Source organism: Pongo pygmaeus, chromosome 22 (genome assembly GCF_028885625.2).
Source record: "Pongo pygmaeus isolate AG05252 chromosome 22, NHGRI_mPonPyg2-v2.0_pri, whole genome shotgun sequence".
Lineage (NCBI taxonomy): Eukaryota > Metazoa > Chordata > Mammalia > Primates > Hominidae > Pongo > Pongo pygmaeus.
In genome coordinates, this window is record NC_072395.2 from 47743386 (window position 1) to 47765642 (window position 22257).

The 22257-nt window shown below is 43.8% G+C and overlaps 1 protein-coding gene across 8 annotated transcripts in view; it reads right to left on the bottom strand.

The window, feature by feature from the left end:
- The window catches only part of RUNX1 (RUNX family transcription factor 1), a 260858-nt gene that overhangs the window by 85574 nt on the left and 153027 nt on the right, over positions 1-22257 (bottom strand). For 3 of the 8 annotated variants that reach the window (XM_054468825.2, XM_063659700.1, XM_063659696.1), the window contains exons 3-5: positions 19511-19549; positions 13464-13717; positions 7022-7178 (exon numbers count right to left, since the gene is read on the bottom strand). In XM_054468825.2, the coding sequence (XP_054324800.1) occupies positions 7022-7178; positions 13464-13717; positions 19511-19549 (450 nt within the window). Of the gene's footprint in view, positions 1-7021; positions 7179-13463; positions 15457-16264; positions 16609-19510; positions 19550-22257 lie in introns of those variants that run through there. The other 5 variants (XM_063659698.1, XM_063659701.1, XM_063659699.1 and 2 more) reach the window with 3 other exon arrangements.

Sequence of the window (22257 nt, forward strand, 5' to 3'; positions counted from 1 at the left end):
ATTGCCTGACACCTTCGTTGGAGAAAGTTCGGTGACGTCAAGTGGAGTTCCTGAATGGGACATGCTGCCCAATATAGACTAACAGGGACTGGGCAATGTACTGGAATCCCAAATCAGTGCAGTGCAAATTGAATGCCGTCAATTGCTCTGTCTTCCACACAGATCAGAATACATCTCTGTTGAACGTAGGACTCACAGCAGAACCAATGATGGAGTATGCACGCTGCCTGACGTCCAGGAATGCATGTTTATAAATACAGACGTTGAAGTGCTGCGATCTGTCCCCACGCCCCGCCAGGGAGCCGACAAAATGAGCACATGTCAAAGTATTCATAGGCAGCTCATTAAATCCACACTGCTCACTTATTAATTTCCATTAATTGCTTTATTTGGGCTTTAGATGAGAAGATGTTATTAGCATGAATTTAGTCCTCAAAGATAATTTGGCCCAAGAAGTCTCTCAATGGAAGTATGGATATTCTCATTCTCTCTCTCTCTCCCCCTTGCACACACGCACACAAGCACACACACTCCACTGGCTAAGAATCAATGAAGCCTTCAAAAGCACACTCTCTCTCCATATTGACAGTATATGGTTATTCATAAACATCTCTTTACTGATCTGAACTCGTTTCATAATCATCTACAGAAAGAAAACAGCCATAAGACAGTACACCGGCCAGGCATGGTGGCTCACGACTGTAATCCCAGCACTTTGGGAGGCCAAGGCGGGTGGACTACCTGAAGTCAGGAGTTCAAGACCAGCCCAGTCAACATGGTGAAACCTCATCTCTACTAAAAATACAAAATTAGCCAGGCGTGGTGGCAGATGCCTGTAATCCCAGCTACTCAGGAGGCTGAGGTAGGAGAATCGCTTGAACCTGGGAGGTGGAGGTTGCGGTGAGCCGAGATCACACCACTGCACTCCAGCCTAGGCAACAAGAGGGAAACTCTGTCTCAATAAAAAAAAAAAAGACAGTACACCATCTCTCCTTGTCAACAAGTAATTTTTCCTTAAAAAAAAAAAAAAAACAAAAAACCAGAAACACAGAATATGTTCTTCTTTAGCCAGCCTTCTCCACCCTCTCTTGCCCCTTGCCAACCAGCACAAAAAAGAAAATACAAAACTGATTTATTAGAACCAGAGCAGGGTTGCAGCCGTTGGCTGGATCACTGTTTATGTCTATAAGGCTTGTTGCTGAAACAGGAAGCTCTAAAAATCACTCAACCATTATTTCTCTTGCAGGCACTTTCTGATTGATAGTCTTCTGTCCTGACCAAAAAGAAATGCCTCCACCAAACACAAGCCGGCTGGCAAGGAAGGGGTTGAGGGTGGGTGGAGAGAAGTACAGCTTCTGCCCATCAAACTATAAAATATTGTTCATACAAATAACCTCAATTTAAAAAAGCTGTGTGACACCATCAGCAATGCCTGACACTTCATAAAATCAGCAAGAAAACTATGAAGTGATCAACTGTGAAACTGCTTGTTGCAAGCACAAGCAGTTTTCAAGAAAGCTTTTCCTGCTGGTCCTTGCCATGACTGGGCCACCCCAGGCTTTAAGCAGGGCAGGGAGCAACTTGCTTTAGGAAAGTGTTGCTACCCTATTATTGGCAAATGTGAAACCGAATGAGAAACTCGGTCTCTGGAGATGAATTCTACATCAGATCATGGAGGCAAGCTTTTGACCTGCCCATTGAAAAGCAGTATTTGTTAGGGCTGGTTGAGGCTTGGTATATCAGAGACTGGGTCTTTATTCATCTATATTTGCTTGCAGTGAGATCTGAATACAGATTTCAGTATATATATTATTTTAAAGTATAGATCAGTACGTAACAGAAAAAAGTGGGAAAATGGGAGAGTTGATTTTAATATAACTCATGTCTTTTCCTTATATTCTCTCTAGGAGATCTGACTGCCAGTTTATACCATGAACATTACCCGTGAAACAAATCTGAGGTGGTCAGATGAATTTTTCCTTCTTCTATTATATGAATCTGTTAATAGAATAGAGAAGGACTTGGATCCTACGATAATACTGCGAGTCATTCAGATCATCTCTTGGTAACAACCGCTACATAAAGCCAAGCCATGTCTCTTTGCTTAGAATATCAGTACCATTTATCCTTCCCTAAATGTACCTTCTCTTCCTCTTGACCACAGTCTTCCACTCACCTAAAAGGCAACCTCCCACACTTTACCCCAAATAATGTAGAATAATTTAAGAATGAAAATGCCTTAAGCAACTAACATTACACAAATATGCAATAACCCAGATTGTGACAGGATAAATATTATGTCTGGGAAGATATTCACAGCAAGAACATACTGAAGGAATTTCATTGTATAAATGTGTTGGGAAAGGATACTATTTTGAAAGCGGGCAAGATTAAAGCTGCCAGGGAGGTCAATGTAAACACAAATTCCTTCAAGAAACTCAACGCCATCCTGACAGGCCACAGAACACTTGGCCTCACAGGGCTGGGTGTGGACACAGTACGAGGGAAGTGACTGTCCTTTCAATGACAGAATAGGCCCCCTCCCCTTTACCCGTGATGATATGTGTGCATACCTGATGGCCATCCAAAGGCCTGGCTAGTGGTTTCAAGGAGATCTACTTTCTTAATTATACAAACCAGATCCCGGCGATAACAAAAACACAGGTGTTACCAAAACAGCACAGGTTCAAGAAAATGTCTAGCTCATTTGTACATGTATTTATTCATTTTCAGGTGTCTACTATATACGGCACAGGGCTAAGCTGGCCCTGCACGATCAATGCAAAGTTCCAAATTCACAAATTTTTGGCCTAGGGTCCGTGGATCCCCAGAAGGTCCATAAATGAGTTCTGGCAGCCTAGAAACTGAAATGATATACGTAATTCTGTGTGTAAGTGAACACGTGCATTTTTTTTTTGTCCTTGGAAAAAGCCTTCCAAAGGATTTTCAAAAGTATCTATGATGTTCCCAAAAGATTAAAAATCATATTCTAAGAAAAAACTAGAAAGAAATGTGCAGTAGATCATCTTTCCTCGTGCAGCAACAATGCAGCTGATAATGCAGCTGGAGAGATTTCTTCTTTGGTTCTGAAATGAAATTACTAAAGCTGTATTTCCTGATTGATCAGTTATTCTCTGACTGATTAAATACTCCAACCGGGATGAAGCAGTCACAGATTTCATTGCTAAAATTTCTTTTTCTTTTTCTTTTTTTAGATGGAGTTTTGTTCTTGTTGCCCAGACTGGAGTGCTGTGGCACAACCTTGGCTCACTGCAACCTCTGCCTCCTGGGTTCAAGCGATTCTCCTGCCTCAGCCTCCCGAGTAGCTGGGATTACAGGCGCCCACCACCACACCTGGCTAATTTTTTGTATTTTTAGTAGGGATGGTGGTGTCACCATGTTGGCCAGGCTGGTCTTGAACTCCTGACCTCAGGTGATCCACCCACCTCGGCCTCCCAAAGTGCTGGGATTACAGGTGTGAGCCACCATGCCCGGACACCAATTGCTAAAATTTCTCAAATTTCTCTCAGCTGAAGCCATGATACACTTTCTTCTCATTCTAAAGGTGGCAGGTGATGTAGCACTTGCCTCAACTGCAGATATAAACTGATATAAGCTGCTCAGTGAATTCGTTTCACACAAGAGTATTCCTTTTGACCCTGAACTTCAATTTTTGGGGGGTGTCATGAGTCCCAGTCCATTTGGCTAAAATGTGAATTGTTCTGAACAACAACCTCTGTGCTCACATGACCTCTGGAGTTCAGCCCGGTCCCCAGAGCTCCCTAACCCTCATCTCCTGGGAGCTGCTATCTCTTCCTCCTTTGTAAAGGAGCGGTCGATTTACATGGAGATACTGAATCAAAGAGAGAAACATTCCAAGGGTGAGATATACTCTGAACCAAGATTTAAACTGCCAGGGAGAAAAAGGAGGGAATGGAAGAAAAGAGAGAAGGTTCAGGCTTCTACAGGGCCAGTGTAGCCAGCGAGGCCGTCAAAGCCGGACAGGCAGGTTTTCCCAGTTACGGAATGAACCCGAGGTTAGGAGCTGTGATCCTGGATGGCAGCCAGCGCCCAGATAGATCCATTTCGTAGAACAGAGAAAAACCCTTCCATGTTCAACCTCTGGCGTTTCTATGAGGTTTACAATCCCCATGGACTGGCAGCTGGTCACAGAAAGAGAACTTCTTTTTCTACCTTTCATTCTGCACCATGTACTAGGCCCCTTGGAGAATCCATCAGACTGGTGGCTTTTGACAGAATTCAAAATTGGCACTGAAAGTTTGGATGAGCCAAGAGCCAGGGCCTTCTGAGCCACGGCATGGTGTGTTCATGCCAAGGGTATGTTTTCAAGCACATTTTCAAAAACAGAAAATGAAACAGTTGTCTTAAGATCACTTAATAAAACGTAATGAAACTTTTAAAGGATAAGATTCAGTGAGGAAGATTAAGACTAATTGTTAAAATTAATCAGAATCATCTGCTCTCTTCCTAATGGGAAGCAAATTGCAAAAAAAAAAAAAAAAAAAAAAAAAAAACAGAAGAAAAAAGAAAGAAAAAAAATCTGGCAGGCTTTGGTGTTGACACTTACACTTGAAAGAGAAAAATCAAATTATATTTTATGACTATGGAAAGAAATTATGAAACAGTCAAATCGGGCCTTCAGACAGCTCATTTAGTTTTGTAGCGCTGACCAAAAAAAAAAAAAAAAAAAAAAATATATATATATATACACACACACACACATATATATATATCTCAAGACCAACAATATTCATATCCACAGTAATTACAATTGGGTCAAATGTTCCATTAGGGTATCCGTATTTTTCATTGCTTATTATCACTGGTGGGAAGGAGAGTCTGTTCAAAATATTGTCCGTTTATGGCATTTCAATTAATTTTCTCATTCCAGAGTATGGGAAGACAGCCCAGCCTTGGTTGCAGCTATTTTACTTTTTGGGTTTTATGCAAACTCAAGGGCATACTGGCACGAATCCTGCAGCCAAATGCAAACACTCCACACCTTGGGGAAACAGTTCACTGTCACCCAAGTAAACACAAGCACCTATTAGTCACCCACTCAAAACAGAAATGGCCAATGAGGGATGCAAGATCAGCCATCAATGCCAGAAAAGAAAGCACGCTGCTTTCAAAATCTCATTTTTTTATTATCACTGATTTACTGTGCATTGCCGGAAAGCCACTACTGAACTTCTTGTGGGAAAATGTCACTGGCACGGATCATTAAATAGTTTTCAAAACTTTTATGACCAAAACCTAACATGAAGACCAACACAGATGCATAGTATGATGATAACACTTTCTCTAGAAAAGCAATTCAATGATACTTAGCTATTGATTCCTAACAGCAGAAATCCACAAGAACTGAATTAAGAGAGTTAGCTAGGCCGATGCTTAGTATGATGATAACACTTTCTCTAGAAAAGCAATTCAATGATACTTAGCTATTGATTCCTAACAGCAGAAATCCACAAGAACTGAATTAAGAGAGTTAGCTAGGCCGATGGGCATGGACCAGGCTGTGGGGCGTTTTTTATTGGCTTCTCACCCACTCTGCCAGCTACTCATCCGAAGCCTTTAAGATGTTTTCTAGACACACATCTCTGAATCATAATGCAAATTCCATTTACTGAAAGGTGGGGACTTTTAATACAACAAGTGAACCCATTTAATGACTTATGCTTTTATATCTTATAGCATCACTCACGCTTTCAAAAAGTGGATATAATTTTCTTTGCATTACCCTATTATTAATATAGTACTATGAATATATATTTTCAATCACATTATATAAATTTTTTATTTTCTCCAGCTATGATTCTATTACGAAAATGCTCCAGATAGCTAGGATAGCAAAAATAATCACCAAAATAATCAACTCACATTTACCCCTTTCTCCTTTCTGACTAATCAAATTCTCTGAGAACTGAGGTTTTCTTGTTTTTAAATGCCTTTTTAAAGAGTAATAATTTCTCTTATTTTAAATGTTGTTTGATTGGTGCTTCCATTTTTTTCAATAAGAGAACTATTACTGTTATTTAGGTATTTACCATAAGTCTTTTTATTATACTTGAAATAACTTATTTGTAAGCTTAATCGGTACTATATTACAAAAAAATGAGTTTAAAAAACTATCTTACCTCCCTCAACTAAACTTTTAGTACTTGTTGCTGTTTATAAAATATGATTTGGTTCTTACAATGTAAAGAAAACATAATACTTGAAAATAATTGGGAACCAGAAAAAATTACAATGAGCCAAGATTCCTATTTCTGCTCTAATGCTTTGATAATGGGTTAAAGGCAAGGAAAAATAAAACCACACATGGAGCTGAACTAATGCAACAATTTCTTGGATAATCCAGTCTCTAATATTATTAGTATCTAAAATGTTAACCAGGCCCAACCCCTCCTCCTAAATAAGGCATTGAAAAGAAATACAACAGAAAGATCATACTGCCATCAATGGTACTAACATTATTTCTTCATGTCTTTTTCTAAAAAGGTAAGCTTGCTTGAAGCCATGTTTCAACATCATACACTAGAAATCCCTAAAATTATTAGAAGTGGTCATTCGAAACTCTGTCACTTTTCACAGATAGCCCACAGATCATAAGTCAACAGTTTCCATTAAACAGCTTTTGCATTGTTATCCAAGAGAGAACCCTCATTGTAATTGTATAATCCTAGTTTCCATTAAGGTAAGTTTTATATTTTTTGCATTTTAGTAAAAATCTCAGGGGTTTCCTTGAAATTCACAATTCCTATGTTGTATGTTCCAAATCAGTCTTAAATCAACTCAGTAACATAAAGCAATAATACAGAGATTCTGCTAAAAATATTAAACTTCAAATAAATATTTTTAAGAGCTTGACATAGCAATAAGAACATTAAGATAGACCGAGTTTCTAGGGATTCCATCACAGAAATCACTAGAATTTTGAAATATGGGTTTGTTGCCATGAAATGTGTTTCAAGCATGGTTTTGACAGATAACGTACCTCTTCCACTTCGACCGACAAACCTGAGGTCATTAAATCTTGCAACCTGGTTCTTCATGGCTGCGGTAGCATTTCTCAGCTCAGCCGAGTAGTTTTCATCATTGCCGGCCATCACAGTGACCAGAGTGCCATCTGGAACATCCCCTAGGGCCACCACCTAAACACCAGTCAAAGGACAAATGCAGACATCAGGAATGTTATACGTACACTTTTAGGGCATTTGTGTAGTGATTATTCTAAAATTAAATGTATATTCAATGAATTTTTTAGGTTGCAGAGGAATAGCAACGAAAACTTAAGCAAAACAACAGAAAAGTTATAAAGAGGAGGCACTTTTTTATTATATTGTAGGTTGGTGCAAATGTAATTGCAGTGTTTGCAATTTTTAATTCCAAAAACCGCAATTACATTTGCACCAACCTAATACATTATGTGTAACTATATGTAAATTTTCAAATAATGACACATATACTAAATTTACCTAATAAAGCCATATTAGGCCACATAGCACAGTTGGAATAAGACTAACCATAGCAAGATATCAAGGATTTTGAGTAGCTATGCCGTCTCCTGAATACAATCATCTCTTCTTAATTCCTCCCATTTGAGAAACAGAACATCCTGTGTTCGTAAGTTTATAATCTAACCCATCTTTTACTTGCTCAGACCTCCACTAACAGGCTGAACAAGGTGCAGACTTTACTTTTAGAAAACAAAACAAAACAAAACAAAACACAAAAAAACCTTATTTCTGCTAAAAGTAGATTTCATCTTGCTGACGATTCTTAAGTAACTTAAACTGTCCCTCTACAGTTCATCTTTGATACCTCCTACTCGCTGCTATTATCTTGAGTTTTACTAGCAATGAATTCTAGCACACAAGAAAAAAAAAATCAGAAATGTACCCTTCGTTTACTAACTACAAAATCAACAGACCTCAGAAAGACGGGACATTCACTTCTATGCTCTCCCCTCAATTCAGGGGTGGAATTGGGTTGCATTTTTATATCTGTGAGTCCCAAGGTGTGTAAACTCATTTCCTCATAGATGCCTGAGGTTTTCTGCTAGCCCAGCTGATCTTGACCAGGAATTTATTTAATGTAACTGAGTAAGTATGAAGTCTTATCAGGGCTACTGGACAAAACTGGCAGATAAATATTTTTTATACTCAGGTAATTAAGAAAATGAATTTCAAAGTAATATACTCTAAAAAGCATGACCTAAAGATACTTTGTACAATAGTGTCAATTTCTTGGCTATCATTTAGGCCTTCTAGAAACTATTTTCTTGGTCTAGACATTTATTATTGGCTGTATTTTCTTTGTTTCTATTTTTCAAAGAATTTCAAAGTAAAATACTCTAAAAAGCATGACCTAAAGATACTTTGTACAATAGTATCAATTTCTTGGCTATCATTTAGGCCTTCTAGAAACTATTTTCTTGGTCTAGACATTTATTATTGGCTGTATTTTCTTTGTTTCTATTTTTCAAAGCAGTCATACAATTTCAAATCGAAATGCCCCAAGCTGTATTTATTCTGATCATTTCTGACATTCTTTACGGTAAAGTCAGTAGTGACATTTATATTACTCATTCCAATTACATCATCATTTTTGGTTGCTGTTTTTGAATTGGTAACAGTAAAGCATTCCTTAATCTAGTGTTATCACTCCTTCCTCTGCCTCCTACTTCCCAATTTTTACCTTAATAACTGCTACATAATTTTTTTGTAGTATATATTTTCAGGCCCTCTTTTTCTATATGTAAAAAAGGCAGCCATAGACTCACTTGTATGATATGGAAGTCATGTTTCTCAAGATTCCCATTTTCATGATCTGCCTAGCCATCACCCTTTCCCTGTGGCGTCCAGATGACTATCTATTGTTTTTATTCATTAGAACTGCTTCAGTCCTTGTGGCACAGAACATGAACTAACTCACTATGAGAGATGAACATACTTCCAACCCCAAGACTACACCAGGATAATCTAGTCTCATAGAAGCAGGGAGGCATTTTCCTCTATTTTATCCAACTTGCACTGCCAAACAAGGTCTGGGCCTTTTATCTCTCTTTTCAATCCTTTCATTCCAATTGTTGGACATGTTTTCCATATAGGAGATTTTAAAACTCTGCTATTTATTCCCCAAGCACCCTCTAATTAGCTATTTAGTTCCCATTATAAGTGTGTTTGTTGCCATTTAATTAAGAGCAGTGATACAATAATTCCCTTTTTGTTTTAAAAAGATATCACTGAAATAAATCTCCCTGATCAGTTATTTGGTTATTGTTACTGTTTTTTTTTTTCTATTCCCGAAAAATGGGCTTGCTTTATTTTGCTCTTTTTAGTCTCTTACAACAAATTTTCCCCTTTTTTTCATGATTTTCACTTCCCGTTGTAAAGTTAGCTCACAGTGTTGAAATGCCCTCTTTGAACACATATTTTTACTTCCTCATCCTCCTCTCCCTGTGGTAACCCAGGCTTCTCTATTTTAACTCAACATTCAGCAGGTATACAGAGACTGCCTCGACTATGTGGGTTTCAAACTGAATCACTCATTGTTGGGTCTGGATCTGTAAAAAGGTGAAAATAAATAAATCTTTTATAACTACAGAAATGTATTCTGAATTACCTGCCTCCCACTGCTGTTCCCCTCACAGTGCTCCAAGCCTGTGCCTCTCTCATCTTTCCAATACTATCCTCATTCGTAATTGGGCAAATTCATGAGACCTTCGCCAAGTTGAAACAAACATAGGATAAAATTATCATGGAGGCTAAATAAGAAAAGGCTGTTGATGTTGGAATTTAAGAAGAAAAAAATTAGAAGTTTAACTCCCACTCCTCTCTCTCTTTTTTTTTTTTTTTTAAATGCAGCAGAATCAACCATATTTGGGCACCTATATATCATTTACTTGGCCTTGTATTGATCTCTGAGGGATTTTTTTTTTGGTGGTGGGGGGTGGGTAAAGGGGAACTATTAAATCCAGGGCAATTCATTAATACTGTATATCGTTCAATTGTTAACAAGCATACTTAAGCCAGGTTAAAAAAGTTTTTTTTAATTTAAAGCTAACATGCGTGCTAATTTGATACAGGTTTTGTCACTGACGGGCAATATGGAGAGAATGTAAAAATATCTAACTTCAAACAGAAAAAAGAAACAACTGGAATGAAAACCTATAAACAATAGGTAAGGAAACACAAACATTTACATTTTAACACAGACCAAACAGGCAAGAAGGGACTTGCTGGCCAAAGATATCTCATATTTTGTTTTACTTCTCTGTTTTTAAAGTATCAGGAAGTTGGGCCAAATATCAACTCTCTTCTATATTACATGGACCTCCCAATACTGTTCTTGGCTAGCCTGTTCACAGTTCAAACTGGCATTTTAAACCAATTCTAATTAGGTTGAAATTACAGTTACAATTCATTTCCTTCAAATCCGTTAACCTTCCAGTGTTGCAAAGAAGGCTGTGGAGTGGAACATAGAATTCAGCTGAGATGATATTTAAGGAATAGCTAGGGACTGTGATCTTGCCGACAAAAATATTACTTATTTCCTTTTTATGAAAAGAATATTACCATCAGAATCCAAGACCTCTGAATTTCCCTGCTGAAGGCATGTTTACGTCTTTGGACTCTGGTGTACCAGGGCCTAAACAAGCTATAATACCATGGTATTACCAAATACATCCTAAGTCATCAAAACAGCTTTTTAGGCTACTTCTGTAAATACAGCAAAACACACAGCAAACTTAAGGTTTTCTTAGTAGTAAAAAACATGTATCTCTCATACTGTAAAAAATTAAGGTGTTCCACGGGAGGGAAGGAGTAGGGGGAGAACAGGTTGGGGCTCAAAATAAGCAAGCAGGGTTATTGTAATCTATTTTAAAGAACATTCATAATTTTAAATCTCTCTTTAGTTCAGAAGATTGATGTAGAGGATTTACCTACAGAACTTCAGGAGACTCCTAAGAAGCCCTTCAATGATCTTTTCATCAATATCATCAGGCCTTATCATTGTTTCACATTTGCTTCTCTTTATCATGGGGAATATAATAATTATTTACTGGTTAACTTCCTAGGGAGATTGCCTGCGGCTTATTTAAGATCCAAATTTTAAAGTAATAATTTCTGTTGAAGCTTCTTGGGAGGTGGTTGGGTGGGTGGATAGAGTGAAGCTAGGGACACACAGTAAATGAGCCCGGGATGTAGGCAGGTTTTGATGTTTTGCTTGCTTTTATCCCTAACATTTTATCCCTTCACGTTTGCTGTCTCACTGAACATTTTGTCTACTCTTCTAGTTATGCAGTAAGCAGGTCTCCTCGAGGAAGAAGCCTCTTTTTATAAGGATTGGGGTGGTGACAGATAATAATCAAATGGTCTGATTTCTCTACTATCCTTTCCTTTCCCCTAAATGTTCTCAGGGGACCTGCTTGAACTTTTTTCAACAGATCTGTAGTTTGATTTTTAGCAGCCTACAGATTATCACTCAATAAAACAAATTAATTGTTTTTAAGTGAATTGCCAAAAGTCATTTTAAAAAGGAAACTCTATGGTTATTATGGTTTCTGCTAGAAAGAATTCTGACAGCTCATAAAAGCAATATGTATAATTTTTCATTTTTTAGAAGAAAATAAATACTTTCATGTAATGGCTTGAGACTCTGAATTGCTCCAATTCCTGAAGATTATTTATTAATCATTTAGTCTTTTAATATATTTGAGTGTGGGTTCCCTGGCAGAGGAGGGAGTTCAGAAGAGACCCTGATTTTCCCCCCAAAGGAAGCCACAAATCTCTTAGAGCCCTAGTGCATTGGGGCAGCCAGGTTTTAATGGCCTTTGGTGTTATCAGCCCGTCTTGCCTCTGCTCTTTATCTGATAGTGACCCCATGGCCCAACTCTGTTGGGTCCCCTCTCAATGCGGGTGCCCTAAAGAGTCACCGCTGAGTCCATTTATGCAAAGGGTTAGAATGATTTAAAAGTAAAATGGTCTCCCAAACCCAAATCTAAGTAAACGGAGGGAGGGAAAAAAGAGTCAAGCAAGCCGCCACGTTCCTTCTCCTCATTTCCACCCCCACTAAAAAACAAAACAAAACAAAAAACTGCTTTTAGAAAAATGAGTGGAAAAAGAGGCGAATCTATAGACACAGCCAACTGCAAATTTCGTTTTGTTTTAGAAATCACAATCTAAGTGTGGAAACTGTATAAAACTTAAAAATAATCCCAACAATACTTTTTAAAATACTGAATATTAGTCGTTGTAATAAGATCAAGACCCAGCTAAGGCCTGGAACTATAAAAAGCTTATATTAAATTAATCTCCCCTTAAAGGGGACAATCATTTAAATATTTTTTTAAGTAGCTTATCTTTACACTTGGAACCACCTGCCTTGATTAGCCCTTTAAATGAACAGGAAATGACCCGCACTGATTTTACTTAGTCGCATCTTTTCAAACCCACCAAAGACAAAACAGAATCTCCACTGCAGAAATTAAATTCCTACTGCTTGCTGCTAGGGTAGTAGGGTGATTGTTTAGAAACGCCTGGGGTTGTTTTCATACCCCTGTTGAAGGCCAAGGTTTTTAAAGGCAGCTCAAAGCTTTGGGGATGATCAGGGGTGAAAAGTGAAGGGAGATCTTTGGAGCCGCCGCGCTGAAGTCTCCAGCTACGCGCCGCCCCCTCCTCTAGCAGGAAAGCGGGCCGCTGGGACCCCTGGCTCTCCGAAAACAGCCTCGTCACCTTTCGCTACCCCGGGCTTAATCTAGGTGAGCTGATGATAGCATTCCGAATGGTTCCGGGAAAAGAAACAGGATTCGATGCTTGCGGCTTCTGGCAGGAGCAAGCTAAAAAGCTCAGAGAACTCTTCAGAAAACTTTTGCAAACTTAACTACGCCTGCTGTGGACTTTGGACATGCTAATTCCTATAGGGCGGTTAGAGAAGGGGAAAAAAAATTCCTGACAGTTTCCCTTGTTAGTTTCTTTTCACTGACCTGAAGGCAGAAAAGTCTTACTATTTTATTTCCTGATCCTTTCATCTGAGGAAGACAAAATGGTTTGGGTGTTAATCCAGCGGTAGGAGCAGCAGTAAGTTAGCAGACGGGCTGTCTCTGCCGGGCTGGGTTATAACTTTTCCTACTTTGTATCAAAGCTAAGGCCCCTGCCAGGGAGGTCCCGACCGGCTCCCAGTGGATGTCTCTGGGGACACCCTGATGTTTTCAGCCCTTCTGGGAGGCCGCCCCAGAAAGCTGAGACGAGTGCCGCCCGAGGGTCGCCACGGCAACACAGCATCCCCCGCATCCCAGGCTAGGAAGACCGACCCGGGGCTGCGGGGGCCCCTTTCCAGAATCCGGCCCCGCCCGCCCGGCCGCTGCCCTCGCGGATCTCCCCCGGCCTCGCCGGCCTCCGCCTGTCCTCCCACCACCCTCTCCGGGCCAGTACCTTGAAAGCGATGGGCAGGGTCTTGTTGCAGCGCCAGTGCGTAGGCAACACGGAGCAGAGGAAGTTGGGGCTGTCGGTGCGCACCAGCTCGCCCGGGTGGTCGGCCAGCACCTCCACCATGCTGCGGTCGCCGCTCCTCAGCTTGCCGGCCAGGGCAGCACCGGCGTCCGGGGCGCCCAGCGGCAACGCCTCGCTCATCTTGCCTGGGCTCAGCGCGGTGGAAGGCGGCGTGAAGCGGCGGCTCGTGCTGGCATCTACGGGGATACGCATCACAACAAGCCGATTGAGTTAGGACCCTGCAAACAGCTCCTACCAGACGGCGACAGGGGCGCGGATCTTCAGCAAGCAGCTCCCGGGAGACCAACATACACGTTCAGGGGCCTTTATTACTGCGGGGGCGGGGGGGGGGGGCGGGGGTGGTTAGGGGAGGAGGGAGACTAAGTTACTAACAGTCCAGGAGGGGAAAACGTTCTGGTTCTGCGGATCGGCCTCCGACCCAGGATGGGCTCCTAGCAACCGATTGCTTAGTGCATTAAAAAGTGGAGACTATCTTCTTCGAACCTTGCTTGCAGAGGTTAAGTTCTGTCTTTGGCTGTTACAAAAGTTCCTGAAGGCAAAATTCTCATACACTTCCTAAAATATTTATGCGAAGAGTAAAACGACCAGCAAACACATTATTTGGAAGTTCCAGTAGTTAATGCCTGTCAGTTTTTTGCAGGTGAGTTTTGTCTAAAGTCCCAACAGAGCACAATTATCTCCCATAACAAGGCCACTTTTATCATGCAAAACTGGCTTCAGTCCCGAAAAGCAAGAGCTGCGACTTCCAAAGGTCGTGCTACTAATGTATGTGCACGTATATATAAATATATACATATGCTCTACTTCATAAAATATTTACAATACAATCTGTGGAGAATTTAAACACAACAGAAATCCATTAATGTACGCTGCAGATTTTTTTAAGTAGCCTTGAAAATCAGCTTCAGTAGTTGGAGCAGTGCTGAGCTAGAAGTACTTGTCATGTTCTCTGTTCTCTCAATGAATTCTGTCAAAAGGCTCAGTGCAGAAAATTCAGCGTTTCAAAGATCTTCAGCTAATCTTAAAATAACAATAATAAGAAGGCCCAGTCGATGACACTCAGGGTACTACAGCTCTCCCACATCTGTGAACTCGGGTTTGGGGATGTTGGTTAAGTTTGTGGCTGGTCCTGTGGTTTGCTGGGAGTTGAGCAACCGCAGAGTCACACACACGCAAACACGCACTCTTCGGAAGGCAGCCGCTGTCTACATCAGCTGGGTGACTCAGCCCCGACTCGGGCAGCAGCGAGACGATACTCCTCCACCGTCGCCCAGCACCCGCCGGTTAGCTGCTCCGAGGCACGAACACCCACGAGCGCCGCGTAACCGCAGCAGGTGGAGCGGGCCTTGAGGGAGGGCTCCGCGGCGCAGATCGAAACAGATCGGGAGGCTCGGGTTACACACGCACGCACACCCTGCCACGCACACGCAACTTCACGGCTCGCCTCGGACCACAGCGCACTTTCTCCCGCTGTTGTAAAAGGAAAACAATCGGGGAAAAGTTCGCAGCCAGGAAAGAAGTTGAAAACATCCAGCCAAGAAGCCAGTTAATTCTAAAGGAAGAAAGGGGAAAAACAAAAAACAACAAAAAAAAGGAAGGTCCAACGCAGGCCAAGGAGAAGCAGCAGAGGTTGACTTCCTTCTGGCGTCCCTAGGAGCCCCGGGAAGAAGTGCCTGGCGGCGCAGGGCCGGGCAGCGTGGTGCCCTGGCTGGGTCCGGCGGCGGGGCGCCCGTCCCGCCCGCGCCCGCTGGCTCTATGAATGAGAGTGCCTGGAAATGAACGTGCTTTTACTGTAAGCCAGGCCGGAGGAATTCCATTCCCTCAGCTCGTTTGCATAGGGGCGGCCGGCGGCCAATCACAGGCCTTTCCGGTATCAGCCAGGGCGCGGCTCGCCGCCGCCGGCTCCTGGAATTGGCCCGCGCGCCCCCGCCGCCACGCCGCGCGCTACTGTACGCAGCCCGGGCGGGGAGTCGGAGGCCACCCCCGCGCCCCCGCATCCACGCCTGCATGCTGGCCCGGGGCCCCGCCCGCGTGCGGACCCTTTTTCGCAGCCACACGCAGGCTTGTGCGGCTCCGCGAGTGGCCATGGTCCGGAGACCTGGGAAAAGAAAGCAGGCCCCGCCGGCCCGAGGAGAACCCGGCCGGCGCGCCGCGCCCGGAGAGGCCCGGCCCCGCGGCCGCCACGAGGCTCCCGAACCGGGGCTGCAGCCCGCGGATGGCCCCAGATCCTGCGCGGCCGCCCAGGGCCAGGCCTCCGCTTCCAGGGCGGGGGTGCGATTCGGCCGCGGGGCCCGGGGGAGCCACTCCGCGCTCCTGCACCGTCCGGCTGGCAGCTGCGGCGAAGCGGCGCTGATTCCCTGCATGAAGCCGGACGGCGTCCGCGCGTGCCGTTTGCTCTCAGCGTCTTCCCTCGGGTCGGTTTCTGTAATGGGTGTTTTTTACCGCTGCGCCTGGGCCGCGGCTCGATCCCTCCGCGCGTCTCACTTGCTGCGTGCGCCAGCGGCCCGCGAGGAGTTTCCTAGTCAGGAAAGACCCCAAGAACGCGCGGCTGCAAGGAAAGTTGAAAGCAGCCGCGCGGCTTGCTCCCGGGCCTCGTAGCGCCGGCCCCCGCAGCGGCCGGACAGCCTGCCCGGGCCCCGCGTCTTCCCTCCGGCTCCCCGGAAGCGGCCCCCGCTCCTCTCCCCGCCCCCGCGCGCTCGAGCGGCCCCAGGTGCGGAACCCACCACGGCTTCGCGTGCGGGCGGCCGCTTCCCCCTGCGCCGGTCCCCTCGGTGCTGCGGGCATTTTCGCGGAGCTCGGAGGGCCCCGCCCCCGGCCCGACGTGCGCGGCCAACTCCGACCCCACCCGGCGGGGCTCCCTCCCAGCGGAGGCTGCTCCCGTCCCCACGAGTCCCTCCACGTCCTCCCTGCCGGGCCCTGCACCTCCCGGGGCCTCTCATCCACCCCGGGGCTGCAACCCAGTCCCCGGATCCCGGCCCCGCTCCACCGCGGGCTGATTTGTGGTCCCCGCGGAGCCCCTCAATTAAGCTCCCCCGCGCGGGGGTCCCTCGCCGACCTCACGGGGCCCCTCACGCCCGCTTCTCCCTCCCCCAGGGCTAGGGTGCTGTGGCCGCTGCCGCGCAGGGACTGTCCCCGGGCGTTGCCGCGGGCCCGGACGCAGGAGGGGGCCGGGGTTGGCTGGCGTGGAGGCCTTTCCCGGGCGGGCCCGGACTGCGCGGAGCTGTCGGGACGCGCCGGGGGCTCTGGCGGACGCCAGGGGGCAGCAGCCGCCCTCCCTGGACGCCGCGCGCAGCTCCCGGAGCTCCCGGAACGTCCCCGACGGCGCGGGGCTGTGCGGCCCGCCTCGTGGCCTTCGGGTCGCCCGGGAAGAACTAGAGTTCGAGGAGAAAAGACAGGCAGCCGCCCCAGAGCCCACTTGAGCTGGAACGGCCACGGCGCGTTTCCGAGGTTCCAATATAGAGTCGCAGCCGGCCGGGTGGGGACCCTCGGACCGGGACTCCCCGCTGTGCGGCCCGGTCGGGGTCTCTTCCCGAAGCCCCTGTTCCTGGGGCCTGACTCGGCTCGCTTTTGGCTGTCTGTGCTTCAGGAGCCCGGGCTTCCGGGGCTAAGGCGGGCGGCCCGCGGCCTCAACCTCCTCCGGCCTCCGCTCCCCCTGGGCACTGCCAGCACCCGAATTCAGTTTTGTTTTAAGGAACCTGGAGTCTCGGAAAGAAAACTTACTACGTTTTTATTTTAAAGTGATTTTTTTTAAGCCTAATTCCAGTTGTAATTCCCCCCCACCCGCCCAAACGTCCACTTTCTAACTCTGTCCCTGAGCAGAGTGCATCGCGCGCGCGCGCCCGCCCGCCCGCAGGGGCCGCAGCGCCTTTGCCTGTGGGTTCGGACGCGGCCCGCTCTAGAGGCAGGTTCTGGGCAAGGGAAACCTTTTCGCCTGGTCTCCAATGCATTTCCCCGAGATCCCACCCAGGGCTCCTGAGGCCATCCCCAAGTGCATCCCCCCGGGACCCTCGAGATGCGGGAGGGAGCACGAGGGTGTGGCGGCTCCAAAAGTAGGCTTTGACTCCAGGGGAAATAGCAGACTCGGGTGATTTGCCCCTCGGAAAGGTCCAGGGAGGCTCCTCTGGGTCTCGGGCCGCTTGCGTAAAACCCTAAACCCCGCGAGGAGGGCTGCGAGTTGGACTCGGGCTGCGGTCTCCCAGGAGGGAGTCAAGTTCCCTTATCGAGTAAGGAAAGTTGGTCCCAGCCTTGCATGCACCGAGTTTAGCCTTCAGAGGCAGCGTCGTGGGAGCTGCTCAGCTAGGAGTTTCTACCGATAAATCCCGAGTTTGAAGCCCGACAAAAAGCTGATAGCAATCACAGCTTTTGCTCCTTGACTCGATGGGATCGCGGGACATTTGGGTTTCCCGGGAGCGGCGCAGGCTGTTAACTGCGCAGCGCGGTTCGCTCTTGAAAACAAGAAACAGACCAACCTCTGCCCTTCCTTACTAAGGATCTAAAATGAATGGAAAGAGGCAGGGGCTCCGGGGACAGGGAACCCCTTAGTCGGCCGGGCATTTTACGGAGCCTGCACTTTCAAGGACAGCCACAGCGTGTACGAAGTGAGGAATTTCTTTCCACCAAGAGCGCTCATTTTAGCGACAATACAGAATTCCCCTTCCTTTGCCTAAGGGAGAAAGGAAAGGAAACATTACCAGGTTCATTCCCAGTGTTTCCCTGGAGTAATGCTAGAATTTACTTTTGTCATAATGCAAAATTTTAAAAAAATACAACGAAGCCATACGTTGGGCGGATGCTACGTGACAGATTTTTCCAAAGTTTGTTGCGGGGAGAGGGAGGGAGGGAGGAGAATTGAGAAAGGCTCACAACAGGAATGAAATGTAAATTTTCGCAGTGGATTTAAAAAGTACTACTTGGTTAGTTGGAAGAAAAATAATTTCATTGGAAAACAGTAACAGTGCATTGACGTTTTTCTTCTACAACTTTAGGTAAAGAACTATAGGTGGTCTCAGAAGATAACTAAATCTTTTACATTTTTGCTCTTTCAAACGCCTCCCCAAAATATGCATAAAGATGGGATCAGAATCTCAACAATTCTCTTAAAATTACCCTTTGCGAGCAATATATTTCCAAAATCACATTTGTAAAAATGCAATACGTCTGAAAGAATTATTTCTATTTTAAATGACCATTTACATTTTAAAAAATAGAATGTATCTTGCTATGGTTTGGAACCAAATAGCTGCAGTTTGTATTGATGTCACAGGGATGGAAAACAATTTTGATGAAGAGTAACATGTATGTACAAATCACCTGCCATACACACTATCCAGTTTTGAACACTGGAATTTAATTGAACAGTTTTTTCTTCTGAAGTGGCTTTGAGATTACTTCACTTTTCAAATCTAATTACTATGAGAGGGGGTAGGAGAGCCCTTAGTTCTTCCATTACATCCTTCCTGTATCTGAATGTTTCTGTGGGATACTATGGTTAATGTGTGATTATTTCACTTTCACTTCATAAACCCATTGTGTACCTCACAAGTAGCAAGCTGAGGACATTTTAAAATTAATCTTTTTAAAACTTACGAATGCTTAGTAAACATTTGACTCTCATAAAAATCTTGCATTACCACTGCTATAACACAGGTAATAAGCTGGGCTGTGTGGGAAGCCAAGCTCTGTTTTGTTTTTAGAGAGTTGTATAGAGGCATTTAATAGCAGCAGAATGCACCTATGGTAAACGCTGTAGAACTGAGGGTATCATTTAAGCTTTCATTGAAATATTTTATATGGTATAACATTTACAATATGGAGAACTGCTTTTAAGTATAGTGCAATCAGCAAACAGCCTTAATTATTTGGTTAAATTATATCTCAAGTTATACATAGAGATACATAGATATAAAATCATATACACATATATGAAGGTGTGTATTTTATTTAAAAATATAACTTGGAATTTAACATACCGTGGACGTCTCTAGAAGGATTCATTCCAAGTATGCATTCTGAAATAACAGAAAGTAGGAAAATAAAAGTAATGCAAGTTTAAAAATTAACTTTCCCCCGACCTTTTTTTTTTTTTTTTTTTTTTTGCTAGCTCATTTCTTCTCACACTTTTTAGCACGGGAGATTTTTATAGCTTTGACACAAAAATGACTTGAAATAGTAAATCACCAAATAAGAAATAAACTCTTCCTTATGCACGTGGTTTTAGGTACCTTCAACCAATGTTCTCCTTCGCTAGCTAATATTGAATATCTGTCGTAGAATCACCTCTTTTAAGCTCTGTGATTAAAATGTGATTTCTTTAATGAAGATTTAAAATATATTTGGAAGGTGTAGGAACATTAGAATTCAAGGTAAAATTAAAACCAAACCCTAACTTAATGCAAAAACATTTATGATCATTTACTTCCAATGACAGGACATTTTAGAAACATTTTCCCCTGCTTACTCTCCTTCCCTTCTCTCTGCTAGGCAGGCAAATTATTTACATTGAAACCTCTCGCAAGTTCTAATAGATTATATCAATTATTATTAGAAATAATTGTTACATGATAATTCCCAAATATGGATCACTTACTGTATACATTTACAACTATAGGTAAACCCATTAAGCAAAGTCACATGAAGCTCTTTTTCTTTTCTTTGAATATCTACATATAATGTTGTGAATTTGAAATTACTCTATCAGCCTTGTATATTGATAACAGCACTGAGTCACAAAGAGGAAATACTGTTCTTCAAAGACAGGATTTGAGCATTTCAAATGCTGCAGACCTAAAGCTTTCAACTCCATGCCACAATATTTAGTATGCTGTTAAAAAAAAAACAACATTTAAAATAAGAAGACAATTATTTCAGATTTCTAGATGCTGTTTAAATAGGCAGGAAAACAAGATTTGCAGCTTCTTTGTTCTTATATTTTTGCCAAAGTAAAAGGAACAACTAAAATAAGAGGTTCTGAAGGACTGCTCTATGATGAAATATTAAAGGAATTAAATATGTATAGTCTCAAAGGAGCATCCAAAAAAAAAAAACAAAAAACCGAGATTGTGGTTCCCAAGTAGATAAAATGACTCCGTGAAGACTTCTCTTTTTAAAGAGCAAGGCAGAGAAATAATCATTTGCACTAATTGTGAATGATAAGGTAAGAAATAACAAACGTATCGTGAAGTTACATCAGCTCAGCTTTAATAGGTGTTGGGGCAGTGGGGTGGGGGTGTGGAATCCACAACGGTAAGACTGACCACACAGCACACCAGCGGAACCACACACCCTGGAAATTATCTCTTGAGACCCAGAGTAGCTTTTCCATGTCTGAGTCTAAGAAATTGGAGTAGGAGAGCAAGAAAAAACAAGTTCATCTACACACCTAATAGTTCAGCAATTCTGAGGAAAAAGCCAGGATTTTTTAAACCCAAAAACAAGGGCAAAAATGAGTGGATTTTGAAAACTGTGACTGGTAACTATTAAAAACTTTCTTAGTTTGTTGTGTATCAGCAGCCTAGAGAACACAGCAAGTGTGGTTAAATTGGGGAGGGGGAAGGGGTAGGGGGTGAGAAACTGCTGCCCAGGTGAAGTAGCACCTGTGGAGGTTTGAAGTGATTTGCCCGTGAAACTGTTAAAGATGCCAGAACCCAAACTGCAAGAGAGGGGAGGTTGTGTGTGTTTAAGACAGTGAACAATGAATCTGGTAGCTCATCCTCCAGTGTGCTAGCTCCCATGCTCGCTCGCTCTCTCTTCCCTACATCCCCCATTGAATGTAATTATATGCCAGGCAATGGGTGAAGTGCTTTTATATACTTTGCCTGATTTAATCCTCACAAGAACATCATTGCTACCCCTATTTTACAGATAAGAAACCTCACCCTTGGAGAGTTCAGGAAACTTGCCCAAATTCACATCACTCTTGACCTACACACACACACACACACACACACACACACACACACACACACACACACACACACACCCCCTACATATAGGTCCACATGCATGGTAAACTATGTTCCTTTTTGATAATGATGATTTATTTTTGTGGCTATCCTTGGTAGAGTTCTAAAAAATTGATCTCATCTTTCACTTTTATCCTCCCCTGTCTCAGGGTCTAGATCAGAAAATATCTTGGAAATTCTTCACATGCAAACCTCATATTGTTAGGAGTCAGATTTTAATGTCATTTCTGTCATCCACAGAGTTTGAGGAGAAAGCCAAGGTCCATTTGGCTGAGAAGCTTTTACACTGATAATAATATAAAATGGTGTTTTAGTCTTTTCCCACCTCCACTAGTTCAAAAGGGCATCTTTAGGACTTTCCTAGATACAAGGTATTTGATTCACCTGCCTTCAGCATTCCTTGAACGCTTCCTCTGTCCCAGGCAAGGTGCTAGGCTCACTGATGACAAACACCAAACAGATGAGAGTAAAGAAGTGTCATGGCTGTTGGTGGACACATGGCCAGGGTCCCAGGAACTGGTGGGAGGGAATATAAGAGGAAGAGGGGCCAGCAGCCCCTGGTGGGCTCAGGAAAGACTTCCTTCCTAGCAGAGGTTATTTTTGACTTGACTTTTGGAGGTTGGGTAGATTTTTAGGTGGTTCAAAGAGCTAGAGGAGGGGTTTAGGGAGGTGACGGTGGGGTGGGGAGATGGTGCTCTGGGCTGAATAAGCATCATGAGTAAGGGCGTGAGTTTATGAAACACATCAGTGTGTCA